General features: G+C 49.0%; 1 protein-coding gene across 4 annotated transcripts in view; it reads right to left on the bottom strand.

The window, feature by feature from the left end:
- The window catches only part of DMXL2 (Dmx like 2), a 2,950,233-nt gene that overhangs the window by 2,264,853 nt on the left and 665,690 nt on the right, over window positions 1–19,690 (bottom strand). For all 4 annotated transcript variants that reach the window (XR_011279824.1, XR_011279825.1, XM_069624807.1 and 1 more), the window contains exon 11: window positions 3,060–3,325. Coding sequence is in view for 2 of the 4 variants with exons in the window: in XM_069624807.1 (XP_069480908.1) it covers window positions 3,060–3,325 (266 nt within the window). In the remaining 2 variants the exon portion in view is untranslated. The remainder of the gene's footprint in view (window positions 1–3,059; window positions 3,326–19,690) is intronic.

Genomic DNA, 19,690 nt, shown 5'->3' with positions numbered 1-19,690 from the left:
GATCCTGAAGAGAAGGCAGAGGACCGGGAGAAAAATCGACCTCGCTGCTGTTTCCGACGAGAGTTCCCAGATGGAGGATCGACCCTGCGTGTCGTCCGATCCAGAAACCCTCGAAACCCAGAGGAGGACCGAGGCTGAGATGGCGTTCTTTGAGCTTTAAACAGCGGCTTCACCAGCACGTTTAAAGCTCAAAGAAAGCCATCTCACCCTTAAAATCATCCAGCTTGTCCGCAGGAATGAACTCCTCAAATTCAGATAGACCTATCCATATTTTCACATTTGCCGCCACCTAGATGAGCTCTGCGTTCGCCTGGCGCAACTGCAGGGCCGAATTAGCGAGATCTTCCTCTCCAAGGAGTCAAGCAACTTTTCCTCTTTGGCCAGAACCCGAGCTGCCACTGTAAAAGATGCAGAGGCTGGTCTGGATTGTAACATGGCAGCCTCCACCACTGTAGAGGAAGGGAGCGGGCAAGACGCTAAGGCTACCTCTTCCGAAGTGTGAAGCCTATAACTAGCATCAATTCCCCCTGTTAAAGTGAAGGCCAGAGTTTGGTTTATCCCAGACCTTGAGGACCTCGGCCAAAACGTCCCTCTGAAGGAACGAACAAGCCGGTATGCTCCTGAGGAGACAAAGTGAACGCCCGAGAAAGCACCCACTCTTGGGGAGCGGGTACCTCAGGTACTGGTACATCCAGAAGAGACACCCGGTCATGGAACGCTCTAACAGAGCGGGGCTGGTCCTTGCTATGCTGATCCCCCTGTGTGTCATCCGGCACGTCCGGATAGACCTGCTTCACATCTGGCTCTGCCGAAGACTTGTCTATTGAAGACAACGGAGGCAGGGGCTGAAGGGGCGGAAGGGCTGGAGGTGGGCCAGTAGGTAGAGGTGTAACAGCTGCCGGGACAACTTGTGCTACGGCTGGAACCGTTGGCACGGGAGCAGGAGCTGGAGGACAGATTTCCCTAAAAAGACCTCTGAAATAACTCCTCCATGGGGTCAGAGTGGAGGAGCCTCTGAAATTTTCCGAAAAAGGCATCCTCCCCCGAAGGCTTAGGCATTGGAGTGGGGAGAGGCCGCTCATGAGAGGAGTAATTCCAGGGCCGTAAGGGAGAGGGCTGCCAAGAAGGGCCTCCTCCAGTCAGATCAACATACATCAAAGGAGCAGATGCAGCAGGCAGCAAGACCGTTTTGCGGTAATGGTATCCGAGCATTCCAGTCAAAAACTGGACGAAAAGGATTCGCACCAGGCAGTCTATGTTCACCTGAAAACCCGCTCCCAGCACCAGACGCCGATGGCGTAGGTCTAGGTGTAAGGGAGGAATCCAAAATGGCTGCCGTAGTTCACGCGGGAAAGGGGGCCATTTTGTCAGCATCTGAGGAGAATTGCGTCACATGTGTGAGTGAGAAAGGGATCTCCACAGACGGGTCAGGGGCCTTGACTTTAGCCTTGACACAAGGAACCTCGGCAGAGTCAGTACTGTGTGGCCTAGGATGTTTCTGAGACATACCATTAGGCAAATTAGCCTCTAGAAGAGGAACCTCGGCAGAGCCAGTAACAGAGGATTTACGGGCAGTGACCTCGCTCTGAGCCCCTCAACAGAACCGGTATCACTGCAAAGACGCGAATGTTGAGGAATCCACCTCATGGACAAGACCTTGACAGGTCTCTCGGTTCTGTCGGTCACCTTAGCCTCAAAAAGAGGAACCTCGGAACAGTGCGGTAAGAGCCCCCTCACGAGGGGCCTCGGTCCTTGGTTGGGTACAGAAAGCCTCTACAGAGGCCTCAGGGCAAGCCCTGGTGTCTGTAATGGAAACTCTAGACAAGGAGACCTCGAAGCAAGCTCCAGTACCCACCGCCTCAGTAGAACTGGGCAGTCGATTAGCACCCACAGGAGGGGCCTCGGTTTGTAATCCTGTGTTGGTAGGCCCCTTACAGAAGCCCTCAGAGAAAACACTGGTATCTTTTTTAGGCCTGGAAGCCCGGTAATAAAGCTTATGAAGCCCCTCCCGGACTGGGAAGACCCCGGGAAGGAGTGCCCTGGTTGTGGTGGCCTAAAAACTAAAGAACTTACCAGGTGTTTCTTCTTTTCGTCAATGAAATTCTGAAAATGCGGAGGAGGAGTGCACTGAAACACCTCCTCCCACCTCTCCAGACACCGTTGAAGTGCCCGGACTGAGAGGGAATCGCAGTAAAAACACAAGTCCCACTGATGATCCGGACTCAAACACTCTAAACAAAGAGGATGGGGATGCGCCCTAGCGAAGCGTCGCTCGAAGAAAGAACAAGAAGGAAATTCTAAATGAACCGGCATAGACTGACTGGTATGCGACCACCAAACCGGAGCAGGAGAGAAGGACACTGGAAGGAAAAAATCTCCCAAAGATGGAAGTGCGACCAGCCCCGATCGCACAGAGAAAAGGACTGGTGGGCGATGAGCTGGGCAGAGCTAAGGAGGGCAGGGTTACAGCCACGTGCGGTACCCCGCGTAAAAAGAAAAGGATGGCACATTTTTGAAAAATGGTATGCTTTTTACCAAAGTGCTCCGGTCCCAAACCACAGAACGGAATGTCCCATAAGTATGGAGGAAAGGGGACGGAACGTAAGAGTATAACTTCTGGGTGCCAGAGATCTGCCTGTGGCTTGGCCTCAGGTACTGACTAGCCTGGAAAATTATGTAAACTTTACCAAACACTGTTGACGTTTCTTGTTGGGGAGACCATCCTGTATGACAATTGTTTGCTTACAACATTTCAGTTGGCCCTGTTCAAAAAACTCCATACAAAACTACTTAAGACTACCTTTCCGTCCAGTGCATCTTGTGGACACAACTCGACTTTGTGACAGTCTTCAGTAGTGATTGTTTTTTTTGGTTGTGTCAACAACCTAATTTTTTATCACTGCTGGAAGAACAGGTATAGCTCTGCATGGAGCAATGTGTATTTGATTATTTTCAACTAATGCCTGAGAGAAAGCGGTCCATATTTCACATATAACAGTTGCTTTTCAATTTAAACTGACGTCAAGGTATAAGAAATATACACATCCAAAAAAACCTACTTGCACTTGTCTGAAGATTCCAGGATTGTATTCATCCAAATGTTTTACATGCCACACAAGAAAGGTGCCATCAACCGGGTGTATTGTAAAAAGCATGTCTGCATTTCTATTCCATTCTGAAAGAAGAGATTCGATTTTTTGATCTAATAAAACTGTTGGAAGTGGCATATCTGTATATTCAGGTAAAGACTCTTTATCACTTCCTTCTTTCTCTACTTCTTCATGCTGTGGTGACTCAGGCTCTGAATCTTTATCCACTGGAACGTCTATAGTGATATAAAGGAACAGAATATTATTCTATTGACACTACGGTAGGTAGTAACTAAACTCTGCTACCTTCAAAACATTGCAACTTGCGGGTATGAGCAGCAAAGATAATAGTGCACTTAAACAAAACATATGCAATTGTTTTAAATGAGAACTGTTTTACTGTTAAATGTGCATTAAAATATTAGTACTATAAATGATGTCAACATTACAAATTCCAAAGACATCAGAGAATGGATTACTTTAAATTCATGGCTGGAAGGATATCTGTCCCTTTGAAATCAGAGCTGAATTTATAAAGATGTGGGTTGAAGTAAGACACAAACTATGGCATCCTGGCAATTTTAAATTCTTTGCTTTGGTGTGGGTGCTCTTCACTTTCTCTTTGTGTATGCCAATATATACAAGGACATTCAGGCATACAGAGAATGCAGACAGAAGCAAGTGACAAGAAGCAGTCACCAAAGGTTTTAGGCCATAATTGTGCTCTTTTAATGCAGCTGGCAATTAATGCTGCCAGTAGTATTCTATTTTTGGGGTGGCATATTGCAGGGAGGGTTCCTTGCCTCCTCCCAGCTAAACACCAGTCCACTCCCCATATATGAAACATGAATGAGAATGACAACTGTGCAAAATTACCGGAGGCGGTCACTACCAACAAAAACTAAACAGGGAAGGGCTGGCAATGATCTTTGATTAAGGAAAGGTGTGGAATGGAATTATGTAACCAAATGAGGGAAAACCTACACACTTTCCATTATTCATCGGCATAGCTGCAACATAATATTTTCTGCAGTTGTCCGGAGAAGAAATTGGATGGATGTGAACCATTGTGTTAAATCAAAAGATAGAAAAGGCACATACAAATTTGAATATGGGGTAATGTTAATGTGCTTGTTCGCTTTTATGAGAGGCCATGAATAAGCTGTAATTCAGCATTTTAATATTAGTCTAATGGGAGGTAATACATATGGAGGAGATGGTGTGCATTAAACTGATTTTTGTAATGCTTTGTTTTAAGTACAATATTTACAGTTTCTACTTGTGTGTATTGGTTTAGTTTAAATTGAAATTTAATTGAGCTTGTATGAGAACGAACATGCGATATCTATTTGCATCTGTAGGTTTTGTCTGCCAAGTTTGTGTGTGTGGAGGGGGTCTCTCTCGATCAGGTATTGCATATGGGAACCTAGGTAATCCAATGCACATTATTTCTTTTCATTACAAGATCTTTCAAAGTGCACTAAATTTGACATATGTGTTAGGATGCGGCCAGGCAGTGCCAAACGAACGATGATTCACTCTTGTAGAATAAGCAATGGCAAAAGAGAGGTAACAGGCTAACAAGCCACACTGCACCCAATAGCAACTCCCAGAAGTTAATCTCTTGTTTAGAACTGAGCAATGCATTGTGGGTATGCAAATTAGCTCTTAATCGTGTATGTTAGCTTTTGACAATGATCATCTTACGGACAGCACCAATGCAGTAATGGCTTTACCAACTCAAGACAGACAGCTCTCAATGATGCAAACAACCAAGTACAGGGATACAGGAGGGAGCGTTTTCCCCTCATTAGGGTTCATCAGTGTGGTACAGACTAACTTCCTTTTGATTGGATCAGGATCTATTTAGCAAACACCATCAATGTCATGATACATATATTAACTGAAAAAAACTTTAGTTAAAGTCCAGTTGTATGTATGTGCTTATGGGCATTGCAACGGGAACAAGCAGAGTTGAGCTGGTCATAACTTCTCACATCCGCTGAATATCAAGGGTTTAGTTGGGTTAAATCTGTTCAACTTAACTGTACTTTAACTAACGTTTGTTCAGTGATTAGCAAGGTTTTTTTTTATACCATAGTATTTTTTACGGGCTACTGGCCATGCGCTTCAGAAAAAAAACCTTGAATATGAAAAAATGACCTTGAATATGCAAAAACTTTATAGCTCTGAACTTGGTCCCCTACTCCCACATCCCCAATTTCTCATGGTGTCATCTTTCCACATCCCCACCTTTAGCTTGATACCATTTCATCCTTTTTCCTCAATATACAAAATGTGTCTTACATGCTTTCAGAGGTAAATCTGGATTAAAAATGGTTATCACATATTAAAAGCAGCAGTTTCCACAAGTGTGGGAGATTCAAGTTGTATAATCTGGCTATATGTCAACACATTTTGTATATTAATTTATTAACAAAAATTAGAACATCAAATCCTATATGAACTGCATGAATAATTATGCACTATATTTGATATTATGTCCATGTGGGATTGCTTATATAGGATCTACTATATGCCAAATTAGGCTTCGCATCTTGCAGAACTACTGTGCTATAAAAATAAAGATGAAAAGTATCCTTTAGAAAAACATTTTGCTAAAAAATCATCAAAGTAATCCAGACTTTTGAATCCTTTTTGGGTCTAGTTCAAATTCCAGAGCATGTACGAAAAGCAAACAGGACCTTAAAGTTACGACTGGAATCAAGATTGATGGTGCATTTTAACACCTTACAGCTAAAAGGACACAATGTGGATGAAGAATTACATGCATATGTATATTGGCTCTCTCCATGACCACCAATCTGGCTTCAGAGCTGCCAGAAACATGGCCACTGCTCTCCTGAACATCTGCGAAGACCTGCTCTCCAACCTTGACTCTAACATTCCCTCTGTCCTCATTCTACTTGATCTCTCCTCCGCTTTCGACACGGCCAACCATACCATCCTGCTCAATCGTCTCTGTGACAACCTGGATATCACCGATCAGGCTCTGGCCTGGCTGAACTCTTTCCTTTCTGATCGACCTTCCCAGGTACAACTAGGGTCTTTCCTTTCCTCTATCTCCCTCTCTACTTGTGGTGTTCCCCAGGGGTCTAACCTCTTGCCCTGGCTTTTCAAACAATACCTGGCTACTCTCGCCTACTGCATTTCCATTTTCTGTTCAAACTTCCAGTGCTATGCTGAGGACACCCAACTCATTTTCAGGCTTCCCTCTAACACCTCCTCTCCTTCCCTCATCTCCGATTGCCTAATTGCCACTCAAAATTGGTGTGCTGCCAACAATCGTCTAAATTGGTACACTTACACCATCCTTTCCCCTCACTCTCTGGCCAGCCTCCCTTGGCCCTCCTCCTACCCTTACCTGCGAGGCTAAGAACCTCGGGGTCATCTTTGACTCTACACTTTCCTTTGTCGCACACATTTCTAACGTCTCTAAAAAGTACTACACCTCCTTAGAGGTACTCTGCCTTTCCTCTCCATCCCCCGAAGCACACTGTCTCCCAAGCTCTGGTTCTCTCTAGGTTGGACTACTGTAACAGCCTTTTGCTTTTTTTTTTTTTTACATCTCTTTATTGAGTTTACAACATGAATATAAAGAAGAAAGAAAAACAACACCTCCACCAGATTTGCTCAGGTGTTCCCTCGTGCCGGCACCCTCTCCAGCACTCCCCTGATATCTATGGGTACATCCTGTGCAGAGTTGCCGGCGTGTAATGCCACCCAAATATTATTTTGTACCAGGCTTCAGGTGTCTGTGATGCCCTAGCCAGTTTAGGGATTTTCCTCCACAGATTGGACCATTCCTCAGTTTCCAAACCCCTCCCTATTACCCGCTCCCACCTTGTCATGAAGGGCCAACGTTTACCGGGGGGGGGTAGACTCCTCAAGGATCCTATAAAGGTTAGAGATTAGACCCTTGGCACCATCATTCGTAAGTAGAAATTTCTCAAAAGAGGTGACCTCCCTGGTAGCCGCTCGTTTATTTGGCAGGAATAACAGCCAGTGACGTAACTTGGCATACCTAAGCCTCTCCCATTCCCCGATCCCAAAGGCATCTTTGCACTCTCTAAATGACAGGATCTCCCCCTTCTGGAACATGTCCCGGTTTCTCTTGCAGCCCCCCTCCTCCCATTTCATGAATGCTCCCTTCTCGGTTCCGGGGGTGAATTCGGCGTTGTTAAATATCGGTCTAAAGGGGGACGGGAAGGATGTAATTCCCTTCTTCTTACCCAGTCTGTCCCAGTTGTTTGCCATTAAGCTTGTGATGGAGCTTTCATACATGTGTTTAGGCCTGTGGTCCTTCCTCAACCATAATACCTCCCCAAGGTTGTGTTTATATTACGCTCACCTGGTATCTACGGGGACACCACCCAGCCATATGGACCCTAGTATCCTTCTCAGCAGTTCCCAGCTGTGGCCAGTGGGGAAGGTTCTGCCTGTAATACAGGAGGGCTATGTTCAAGACTGGCCACCTGGGGTAATTAGCCTCCCACCACCCTGTATGCGTTCAGCCCCTCTGGGGCCTCTTCTCGCCTTATTGTTGATTCAGGTGTGCTCTCCGTCCTGCCTTCATGACAGGGGCGTGTGGTCCTTTGTGGGCGGATGCAATCTAGTTACTTCACTGATGCCGGCCCGTTTGATGTCTTTCAGGTAGGTCTTATTGCTGTTGTATAGTGCTGTTATTCCTGCACGCCTTTCTTGGTTTAACTATGTCTCTTTATCCTCCTTAGATATGCGGAAGTTCAGTGGGGTGCACTGGCTGAATTGGATCTCGCCGGTAAATGATGGCGTGTAATGAGCGCTATGAAGCGGTAAGTAGGCGCTATGCAAAGCCCAGTGATGTCTTGCCTTTGCTAACCTGTTTTTCTTTTCTTTTCCCACAGATCACGGTGTTCACCCAGGGTGTGGGATGCCGAGACGATGCTGGTCGAGGGGCGACCTGCCAGGTAAACCTCTCGGCGGAGTTCGTAATATTGTAATGTCTCTAATACCTTGTTTTTCTCCTTTTTCAGATCCGTCGGTCCGGGAGACGTGCTGATCCTAGGAAGCTGTTCGCAGGAGCTGTGGGCAGCTAAAGATGAAAATTGCAGTTAAGGGGCTGCTGCTGACAATGTTCTTTTTGTCTCCTTACAGGTGCTGCTTCTCCGAGGTGCGCGGGTATAGCTGGACACGGTGAGCGTCACGTTGCAAGATTGCAAAGTAACGCGAAGCATGTTATCCAAGTCGTGTGTGATTTAAATAGTTTCAAGAAAGTAGTCCAGGTAAATTAGTTCCTAGGCTACCACACCCAAAACACTATACCGCAAAGCTTGGTTCCTAGGAGCCAACCTATGTGGATGCCTCCATGTTGGCTGGCAGCTTCAAAATAAAATAGTTCCCCAAACACATGTCTTCACTGTGTATGAGCCTGGTGCCATAGGTGTCAGGACTGGCTCCAAGCGGGCCTAGGCAGTGGATGCCAAGGTTTATTGGAGACCCGAGCCAAGACCCCTCCTGGCCCATGGGCTTGCCAGAGGGGTTTCTGGATGTGGGTCGTGACAGTTTAGTCATCGCCCTGTACATCCCAACCCATAATTGTCCCTCACTCTCCTGCAACCACTCCCTAATAACCCGCAACTGGGTTGCCTCATAGTATTGTCTAAAGTTTGGAAGGGCCAGTCCCCCCTCCCTCCTGGAAGCCTCTAGCAGGTGCTTATTGAGTCTAGCCCGTTTTCCTTACCATATGAACTCCTTCGTCAGGGATTGAAGCTCCCTGAAGAATTTCTCCGGGACTGCCTGCGGGATGGCTTGGAAAAAGTAGAGCAAACATGGCAATATGACCATTTTAATTGCGGCTATACGACCCAACCAGGATATGCGCAGAGACCAACATTTCCGGAGGTCCTTTTTCATCCCTTCCAAAAGGGGGAGATAGTTTGCGGCGTACCAACCGATGAGCATTGGGGTGATCTGAACTCCCAGGTATTTAATTCCCCCCGGGGACCAAACAAATGGGGTCTCATTTTTAAGCCTGGTGATTACCTCCCCTGCCCAGGGATAGGCTCAGCAGTTCTGACTTTCCCATGTTGATGCGTAGGCCTGAAGCCTCGCCAAAATCCTCAAGGATCTCCTGGCTGGCCCCGATAGATTCTACAGGGTTAATTACAGAGAGCAGCATATCATCGGCAAAAGCCGTGATCTTATGTTGCTTTCCCCCAAATGCAATGCCCTGCACCCTATCCGCGTCCCGTATCGATTGCAGGAGTGGCTCTAGGCATATAGGGTAGAGCAATGGGGAAAGGGGACAGCCTTGTTTTGTGCCCCTACTCAGTCTAAAGGAGCGTGAGAGTCCCATTCACCATGATCCAAGTTTTCGGCTCCTGGTAATTAGCCCTCATCATTTTTAAGAAGTTACCTCCCAACCCCATCCCCTCCATGGTGCGAAACAGATAAGACCACTCCACGCGGTCAAAAGCCTTCTCATCATCTAAAGAAAGTAGGACCGCAGGAGTGTTCGTTTTCTGTGTTTTTTCCACCAAGTGGGCCACTCGCCTTATATTATCCGCTGTCTGCCTACCCCCAATGAACCTGGACTGGTCCCGGTGGATTAAATCTGGGAGCAGTCCCTCTAATCTGTTGGCCAAAATCTTTGTATAGATTTTAGCATCAACATTGATCAATGCAATTGGCCTATAGGATGTCCGTTCCATTGGGTCCTTATGAGGTTTTAGGATCAGGGTAATTTTGGCCTCCTCCTTAGAGGGGGTTATACGTCGAGTAGTTTTGAACGTATTATATAGATGGGTTAAGTGCGGTATTAGAAAAGCAGCAAATGTTTGTAAAACGCTGCTGTATATCCATCGGGGCCCGGGACTTTTCCGGAAGGGAGACTTGATATCACCCGTCTTACCTCTTCCTCAGTAATCTCTTGGCTTAACACTTCTTGGGATTCCATACTAATTCTGCATAAGTTAACTTTCCCCAGAAACGCCTCTTGGGATTGTGCCGTAGGGTGCTCTGATGTGTAAAGCATCTCATAAAAAGCTGCTAGGCATTCCTGGATATCCTCATTGCGCGTTATCCTTTCTCCTGCCTCTGACCTAAGCCCCCCAATCACATTTTTCGCTGCTTCCCCTGCTTCAGAAGGAGAGCCAGGAGGGTATCCACCTTGTTTGCCTTTGCATAGAATTTTTGCCGTACTGACAGTAAGGCTCCTTCCGCTTTCTTGGTTCGCAAGATTCTGAGCTGCCCCTCAGCTCTCCTGTGCTCCCTCAAGGTGGCTCTATTTGGCGTCATCTCTGCTTTTTGTCGAGCAGTTTCTACCTCCCCTTCTAAGGGCCTCTCCAGCTCTCCCATTTGCCTATCTCGGTTGGCCTTGGCTGCTATGAGCTTGCCTCTAATTGTGGCTTTAAACACATCCCATCTTATATCCTCAGACATATCGCCCCTCTTATTTTCTTCCATGAATTTATTCATTTTCCCTTCGACTTCCTCCCTGAGCACTGGGTCTCTCATGAGAGCTGCTGGGTACTTCCAACTCCATACCATCCTCCTTGTCTCCCCTAGCTCTAAATGAATGGTAACAATTTTATGATCTGCTATGCCGAGGGGGCCTACTTTTACCTCCTTTACCCGTCCCAAGAGGGTAGCCGATGCCCAAATATAATCTATCCTAAATTGAGCACCATGTAAACTAGAGAGGACCGTATATCCCCCTTCATCCCCCCTTAATTCACGCCATACGTCCTTCAAGCCTAACTCCACCATTCTTTCCCCTAAACCCGCCGAGACCGCTCTCTCCAGATCCGTTGCCCTCTCCCCGAATCTGTCCCGTGCCCCGTTTCAGGCTAAATTAAAATTAAAATCTCCCGTAGGACCACAGGGCCCCTTGTAGTTTTGCCTAAGATTTTGTGGTATTGTCTCAGGAATGCTTCCTGTCCTGCATTTGGGGCATATATAACCGCGATTGTATATAAAATGTCCAGACACGTGCCCCGCACTATAAGGTAGCTGCCCCCCTTCTCCCGTACTGTACACTCTTCCCCGAAATGCACTGAATTTTTAAAGGCCAAAGCCACTCCTGCCGTTTTCGTGCTCGCTGAGGCCTGAAAGATTTGATCAAAGCCCCTAAGCCTTAACCTCTTTTGGACCTTGGATAGTAAATGGGTTTCCTCCAAGCCCAATATATCCGGCCTCTCCTTCCTCGTAAACCTCTCCAGTTTTTTCCTACTTAGGTGAGAGTTGAGCCCCCTCACATTATGGGTTATCCACTTGAATTACATGGTTTACTCCTAAGCCCATTGTAATCGCCCATTCATAGGGCTACTTCTCTTGGCGCATCTCTTAATTTGGCCCACTACCCCCCACGCCCAACCAAAACCTCTCGCCCTTTCTCCATGTTGCCGCCCTTCTCGGTCCCTGAAAGGTATCGACCGTGTCCTTCCCCTTTCCCACAACTCCCCCCTCGCCCCCTTCCCCCAACTGGGGTTTCCCTCCTCCCCTCGTCCCCTCTTGGGACACTTCTTCCCTTGCCAACCCCAGGATGTTTGCTCCTTGTTGCCTCATGCCCTTATGATCGCTTCTGAGCCCACCACCCCTTTAAGTAAGTACCTTATCTTCAGGGTTTCAACCCTTTGGCTGTATCCCCCACTCCGTCCTGCACTTCTCCGCCCTCACCCCTCTTAGAGGGGCCTCTCGGGGCGGGTCTCGGCCTCCTTTTCTCTCCTGCTGTTGACCATTCCCAAGCCCTGGGCCTCTGGCCGTGATGTGCCCCTGGTGATCTCTCAGACCTCCCCTCCGGCTCCTCCTGATCCAGTTCCAATTTCAGCAGTTTCGCCCCTTCTTGCAAAGAAGTTATCCTCTTTTGTACTCCCTGCCAGTCAAAGAGGAGGCCGAATGGGAAGGTCCATTTATACTTGATCCCCTTGGCCCTGAGGAATGTCAGGATAGGATTCATTTGTCTTCTCTTCACCAAGGTGCTGTTGGCCAGATCTTGATACAGCTCTATTCTGTGGCCATCGTGGCTTAGAGGTTCTCTCTGTCTAGCTGCTCTCAAGACTGCCTCCTTCTGTGCATATCTGGTGTAGGCAGCTAGTACGTCCCTTGGCCTAGCATTTGCTCCCTTGTTGATACGGCCTACCCTGCAGACTCTATCCAACTCAACCGATTCCGGGAGGGATTCGTTCAGTAGGCCCGCAAAGATGCTTTGTAGCCTGCCCTTGAGGTCCCTGTCCTGAACTGCTTCCGGTAGCCATTTCAGCCAAATGTTGACTCTTCTGGACCTATTCTCCAAGTCCTCCATCCTCAGTTCTAAATTCCTTGTTGCTGTGTCCAGTCTTTCAATCGCCTCACTATTCTCTGTGGCTTCCTTGCCCACTTCCTGTAGGCCCTTTTCTAGAATGTCCATCCTCTCTCCTAACTGGTCCACCTCCTGCTTCATCTCAGCCATAACCTGGCTAAGGTCCGATCTGAGCAACTGGATTTGGTCTTGAAAGGTCTTAGCCAAATTGTTCTGCAGGGTTAGCATCTTTCCATGGAGGTCCTGACGCGACATCAGGGCCAGCGGGACGTCCTCAGATTGGGGGCCCGGACTCCGGCCTTTCTCATGAGCGTTTGCCTGCTCGTCGCCCTCCTCCCTATGCTGCCACAAAGTTGGGAGGGTACCCGGAATCTCCGCTTGCAACAGCCGCCCTTAGACTGCCTACCTTAGTTCTTCAAGGACATTCTCAAGTGGGGGATAATGAACTATCAATCCCCTCCCCCTGTAGAGGCTCAAAGCCAACTGGGTCCGCTGTGGCCCCGGGTCAGTAGCTTCCTCTTCCCGGTTGCTTTCCCTGTCGAGGGCCTGTTCGTCGCCTCCTCTTGCATACCCCTCCGACAGATTCTGTGTGTGTGGGGGGGGGATCTCCCCAACAGCTGTCACCCTTGCCGTGCCGGGGGGGGGGGGGGGGGCGGACGCCAGACGCTGCTGCTGCCTCCCCTTTGTTATGTCTCACCACCTGTTAGGCAAAAACCTGTGCAGTTCCCTCTGGGACCACTGCAAAAGATTTAAGACTACAGGTGTTTGGCAGTAAACCCACTTGGTAGCAGTCTGTATCACACAGATTCACTTGGTAGCTGTGGCTGAGCAGTCAGACTTCCCTCAAGAAGAGTTAGGCAGTATACAGAGTATTCACAATAGGTCAAAAGAACAGAGTAGAACAAGCAAACACTGACCAGAGCTTGGTGTAAAAGAGATATAATTATTTATTTAAATCCACATCTAATAAAACACACTGGCACCAATATCAAGCAGTTCAAAAACACGGTCACTAAGATATACACTCCCTTCAACGATTAGTTAGACAAGTCTTAAGTAAAGCAACACTTATTTTCAGACAGCGGTGAGCGCTTAATGAAGATGGCACTCTAATCAATCGGTTTAAAAGGGAGAGAAAGGCAGAGCAAAGATAGAAACAGATCCCAACACTTTCGGAAGAACACAGTAGGAGAAGGCAGGTTAAAACCGTAAAGTCAAAGTTAACAAGGCCGGACCCACTTTAAGAGGCTCTGGTCGAAAGGTGTCCAAGGTCACACAGTTCAAAGTGCCCAAAAGTCTTGCAATCAGTTCAGAAAGAGTTGGACCAAAAGAACGGGACCAGTTAGATGGTCAAGGCGGCCAGCCCAGTCCAGAAGGTTAAGGGATTATTATTACCTTGTAGCAATCTTTACAAAGGGAGGCCTGGCGGACACGGTACCTTAAAGTGGTGATCCAGCATCTGCTGCTTGAAGGCCTCCCATTCCTCTGGAGTCGAGGGCATAGTTGGACGGGCCACTTTCCTTGCGGCTCCATCCTCAGAGAAGGAGGGGGGAGGCGACCGGTGACAGCGCTTCCTGGACGAGGACGACGAATGGCGGGTACCACTCCGGGACTGAGACCCCTAGGACTCTTTCCAACGCAGAGAGTCGCCCCTCGAATCGTCAGTGGACATCCCCTTAGAAGTTTTACGAGGCTACTGGGTTTAGAACCCCTAGTTACCTGGAGCTTCCTCTTACGCTCCCGCAAGGCCTTAGCAGTCAACGACTGGCATTTGGAACAGTCGTCGGTGTCATGACTCTCGCCCAGGCACCACAAACAAATGCGATGTGGGTCCGTAATCGACATCTTAGACTTGCAGTTCCGGCAAGTCTTGAAGCCAGATCGCAGAGTCGGAGGGTTCGAAGAAGAAGACATTCACGAGGCGCGCTGAGTCTCGGAAGCAAACACATTTGCGGAAAAACCTGAACTGAGGCAACGGGCACCGTGCGTTCTATTTATAACATTCAGTGACGTCGCCCTCGACGGAGGCCTTCGAGGGACATCGACCCGACACCATCGATGCAGGACGCCCTCTGCCGAAAAAGTTTCCAAAGTACACAGCTGTGGATATTACAAAATTCAGTTTACTTTCATTCCTGCCACCAACAATATCATGGCTGGTGCCTTAAACTGCAAACCCCCTCCCTTAGCAGCAAGAAACTATTCCCAAGAGCAGCCTTCCGCCTAAAAAAAAAAACATAAGTATTTCCTACAAGTAGTAAAATGCAAAACACTAAAGAACGCAGCCACCTTTTCGGATGTTATATTCAAATACCGACTGCAGCCAGAAGGTGACTTATTATTCCATGGGCAACGATTATTCATTCCTACGTGGGTACCATGAGAAATCCTCCATATGTGGCATGATTCTGTTCTCGCTGAACATAGGTGAGTACGCAACACCCTGGACCGCATCAGCCAACATTTCTGGTGGCCTAGACTTTCCCAGGATATCAAAGATTAGGTTGCAGCCTGCATAGTTTGTCTACAAACCAAAACCCCACGTCATCATCCTTACGGGCACCTGGTCCAATAATCAGCTTTACCCACTCAACCTTGGCAACAGATATACAGACTTTATTGTGGCTCTTCCTCCCTCATCAGGACATACCACCATCATGGTGACTGTAGGCTCATTAACCAAACAGGATCATTTTCTTTCCATCCCTCAAGTCCCTTCTGCTGCTGCAATGGATAAACATTTTTACATACCATTTTCTGTTGGCACGGACTTCCCACTACCATCATTTCAGACTGTGGTCCACAATACACCCCGCAATACTGTCTATTGTCTGTAAAACTTTAGAAATTTGGCGAACACTCCGCTCAGGTTTTCACCCACAGACTAATGCATAAACGGAGCGCCTTAACCAATCCTTAGAGCAGTACCTGTGTTTCATTTCAGCCTCCCAAGACAACTGGACGGATTTGCAACCCCAGCCGAGTTTGCTTATAATAACGCTTTTTATACCTCCATGGGGGTAAGCCCCTTTCAGTGTACATATGGGTTCCATCCCCTCTAGCTTACCCTCTTTCTCTTCATCCTCTTGCAAAGCACCTTCGGCTGTAATTTTGAGAGTCGGATATCCAGGCAGGACACATTTCATCTCGCTCCAAACCCCAAAAATTTGCTGAATTGAAAAGCTCCTAGGAACCTACCTTTCAGACAGGCAATCTTGTATGGATGGCGTCACAATTTCTACATAAAGGCTTGATCCTGTCCAAACTCTCTCCTCGTTTCTTTGGACCATTCAAAATTCTTTCTCCAGTGGGACCAGTGGCCTAACACCTATGCTTACCCCTATTTTGGTCTAGAATACACCCAGTGTTTCACATTTCTCAATTGAAACCGCATGTTTCCATGCGACTGCTTCCTGCGCAAGACTAAGGGTAAACCTCACCATATGGACACTGCCTTAGGTCCTGAACATGAAGTTTCTGGACTTTGTGATTTCAGTTTCTACCAAGGCCGATTGCAGTATTTGACAGACTCGAAAAGGTATGGACCTTCTGACTGTACCTGGGAACCTGCGACTGCGTCCAAACAGTATTGTTTGCAAAAGGCCGAAGGGGTGGCCCAGGTGGCCGCCCTGCTGATGACCTGCCATTGGACCTGTCTCTGGAATGCGACCGATGTGGCCTTGGCTCTGACAGCGTGGGCATGCATGTTAACTCTAAGTGGCTTGTGCTGCCCCTCATAGGCCTGCTTGATGGCTGCAACCATCCACCTTTCTATAGTGGCCTTGGATGCCTGATAACCCGGCATTGAACCCCCGAAGGTGACAAAGAGAGCCTCCTATGTGCAGAAGCTCTTGGTCCTGTCCAGATAGAATTTCAGAGCGCATCAGACAGTGTAAGACACTTTGAGCATCATCCTTAGGATCAGCAAAGAAATTAGGTAACACTATCTCCTCATTTAGATGGTAGATGTGAAAGGTAGTGTAGAGTTATGAAGCCACCAGTGCCTGGATCTCGCTAACCATATGCGCGGACGTAAGACCCACCAACAGTGCGGTTTTAATGGTGACAAGCCTGATGTGCGCGGACGCCATTGGTTCAAAAGGTTTGTGTGCCAGGGCGCCCAACACTACATTGAGGTCCCACACAGCGTGTGGTTTCTTAATTGGCAGGTAGCGCCTGGTGAGGCACGCCAGATGTCGCTTAACCACCGGGTTGGAGACGGAGAAGATCCCCTCCTCCGAGTTCCTGTAGGCACCTATGGCCTCCAGGAAGATGTGGCATGTGTCTACTTGCACACCTGAGTGTGCGCGGTGCACAGAGAAGGAAAGCACATCCTCCAACGTGCATTTAAGGGGGTCAATCTCCTTAGAGTCTGCCCAGTGACAAAACCTAGACCATTTACTTACTTATGTACTGGCTCCTAGTAGCACGGCTCCTAGCGCACTGAATGTCTAGGTTAGCCTGCGACAGTCGTAGATGCTTAAGTGTGACCTGCTCAGGAACCACGCTGCAAGGGCCAACTTCTGCAGGGCGCGTGGATGACCCTACCCCTGCAGCGATAGAAGGTGAGCTGGGCCCACTGGCAGGTGAATGGGAGGCTTGTCCGAGAGGCTGAGCAGCTACGAGAACCATGGTCTAGCCGGCCACCACGGAGCTATCAGAATGATGCTGAGGTGATGTGATTCTTGGTAGAAATGAACTTGGTAGCCCGTAGCCAGGCAGTCCTTCTCATGTCCGTGGCAATGCAGATTGCACGGCCTGAGGTGTCGATGTGCGCCACAGTGGACTCCATGATGTCCTGTACCACTATTTTAGATTCTGCCAGACCCGTCTTGTAACGTGTCTGGCTCTGCACCAGAAGCTCTGGGAGGAAGTCAACTATTTGCAGCCAAAGCCTCTGGTTAACGGTGGACAGCATGATGTCTGCATTGGATTGACAAAGGTGCAGTTAGGTGTTGGAATAAATCTTTTTTCCGTAGGGCTCCAAGATCTTCTCCTCTTTGCCTAGAAGTGCCGAGGATAAGTTGGCCGAGGACAACTGAGGCTAGGAGTAAAGTGACGCCGCAGCGATCACCAATGAGTGCGGTTGAGGGTGTGCCAACAGCAAGAGTGGATCCCCCCTCCATTTGCCTATACTTGGCGTTGAGGCGCCTACTGATCGGCTCGGTCGAATGGGGTTTAAGCCATCCCTTTTTGGCCAAAGCGACAACATGCTTCTGCATTGGGATCCCTGCCTCTGGTTATTCGACCTCGGTTTGAGGAAGCCCCAAATATTCGGCCAAACTGGAGAGCCGTTCATGGAAGGCCTTGGCTGAAGGCAGCGTGTCGGGGGTCCTCCTCCTCGTCTGTGTCCACCAGGGTGTCCGGTTCGTCAGGAGCAGGTGGAGGAGTGCTGGGCGCTGAGAGATGTGGTGTAGGAACGGGAGCCGGTGGCTGCTGTGGAGGCTGGTGTGGAACTGCCTAAACTGTGGGAGGCAGGGGAGACCGAATCGAAGGACCTGGCAAGGGCAGCAGGGGGCTGCATGGGGACCTGCAGTGCTGGAGCCATAGGAGGAATGACTATAGGCACAGGCGAAGGGGCCGGAGGGACCATGTCCCTGACCACATTCTGAAGGATGGCCTCCGATCTGAGGAGATCTCATGAGTGTGAGGAACGTTTCAAAAAACCTATCCTCACAGGCCGGTGGGGTGGTAGGTGGTATTGACGGGGTATTGGACAGCTGCTGGGGCCGGTACGTACTCTGTCTTGCCGGTTACAGGGTAATCTGCCCTGCAATGCTGATGGATAAGCTGTAGACCACATACCTGGTTGAGACCAGTCCCACCTTGAAACTCCTTCTCCCACCTGCTCCGAACCAAGGGGCGGTATCGGACGAGCAGCATTTTGTCTCGCGCACCAGCCATTTTGGCAGGCTGCATGCAACGTGCGAAAGTCATGGTGCTTGCCTCACTGGACCCGGCCTCCTCCAGGACTCTTAGTGGTGGTGCATGAGACCTACCGTGCACCTCAGGACGGGGCCTGGTAGGCGTGTTGCCCTTGGCCGCATCGCCGATAGTGCTGCGTACAGGTGCCCCCTTGGACATCTGTCTGGTACTAGGGCGTGGCCCCTCGGGTACACACCCCTTAAAAGAATCTTGCAGTCCCTCAGCACTGTCCCTAGAAGGATCTGATGACCCCACGGCCTGGCGGCCGGTAGCTGAAGTCGCCTCGGTACATGTGCTGGTGCGAGAACCTGACTGGTTCCTCCCGCTCGGGCGTTTCCTTGGGAAGGAGTCGCCCTTGAGGGGTACAATGGCAAAAAGCACCCCTAACTTGGGCCTTGACTTGTGTCAGACTAAGTCCTTTAAGTCCTCTGGAGGAACTTCTCGAAGAGCTCCATCCACCAAGCTAACCTGTTCTTCACAGCGCGCAGTGTAAGCGCGTCACACGCGTTACAACCCTCCAAGCCGTGATCAGGGCCAAGCCTGCAGAGGCAAAGAGCATGGGAGTAGGACGTAGTGAAGAGCCCTTCGCAGGCTGGACACCTGCTGAAGCCCGCTGACATTGACATGCGCCGGGGAGGAGCGTGGTGCCAGAGGACCGAGTACCCGATTTAGACCAAAACAAAATGAACAAAAGAAAGTATCCAGGGGAGAGCGCATGGTATTACAAGGCCGAAGCCGAACCCAGGAGCGCTGGTGAAAGCAGCCCGTTCCCGTGGATGTGGAAAAGCGGACAGGGGAGTGGGGCCGGTTGGCTGAGTCAGGGGAGCACATGCTCCCAGTGCCTCGCCCCTGAGCGCCTCTAAATTGAAAGGGGAAGAAGATTTGTTCTGGTGAAAAAGGTTCCGTCTCCCGTCCCTAGTGAGGGACGCGCATGCAGTATGGAGGAAAGAGGACAGGATGTAGGAGTATGATCCGATACCTACTTCTTCCGCAGGAAGGCTTTCCCATCATACCCACTGGGGAGTTGTTCTTTCCCTCTGACTTGCCTTTCCTTTGCTGGCACTATGGACATTATTTTCCTATTGTGCATCCGTCTGCCTTCCTTGACTACAGCTGTTCGCCTTTGTTTTTTCCCCCCAGAGGGTTTTGCAGGGAGAGCACAACCTCCTGTCAGCAACCATGTGTGGGATACATCCTGGGATCCCTTTACTTTCATCCTCAATAGCTACAGCCTAATTAACAAAAGAAATCCCTGCCAGAGGTCAGTGCTTGCGATCACTCAGAACAGCGGAGGGATGGAGGACCATGCCCTACTGTTGTAGGAGATTGTATGTTGCCAGACGAGGAATCAGACCCTCCGTCCAGGCTTACACCA

Source organism: Ambystoma mexicanum, chromosome 11, assembly GCF_040938575.1.
Source record: "Ambystoma mexicanum isolate Mex_15411 chromosome 11, UKY_AmexF1_1, whole genome shotgun sequence".
NCBI lineage: Eukaryota > Metazoa > Chordata > Amphibia > Caudata > Ambystomatidae > Ambystoma > Ambystoma mexicanum.
This window is presented reverse-complemented; position numbering and strand designations above follow the sequence as displayed.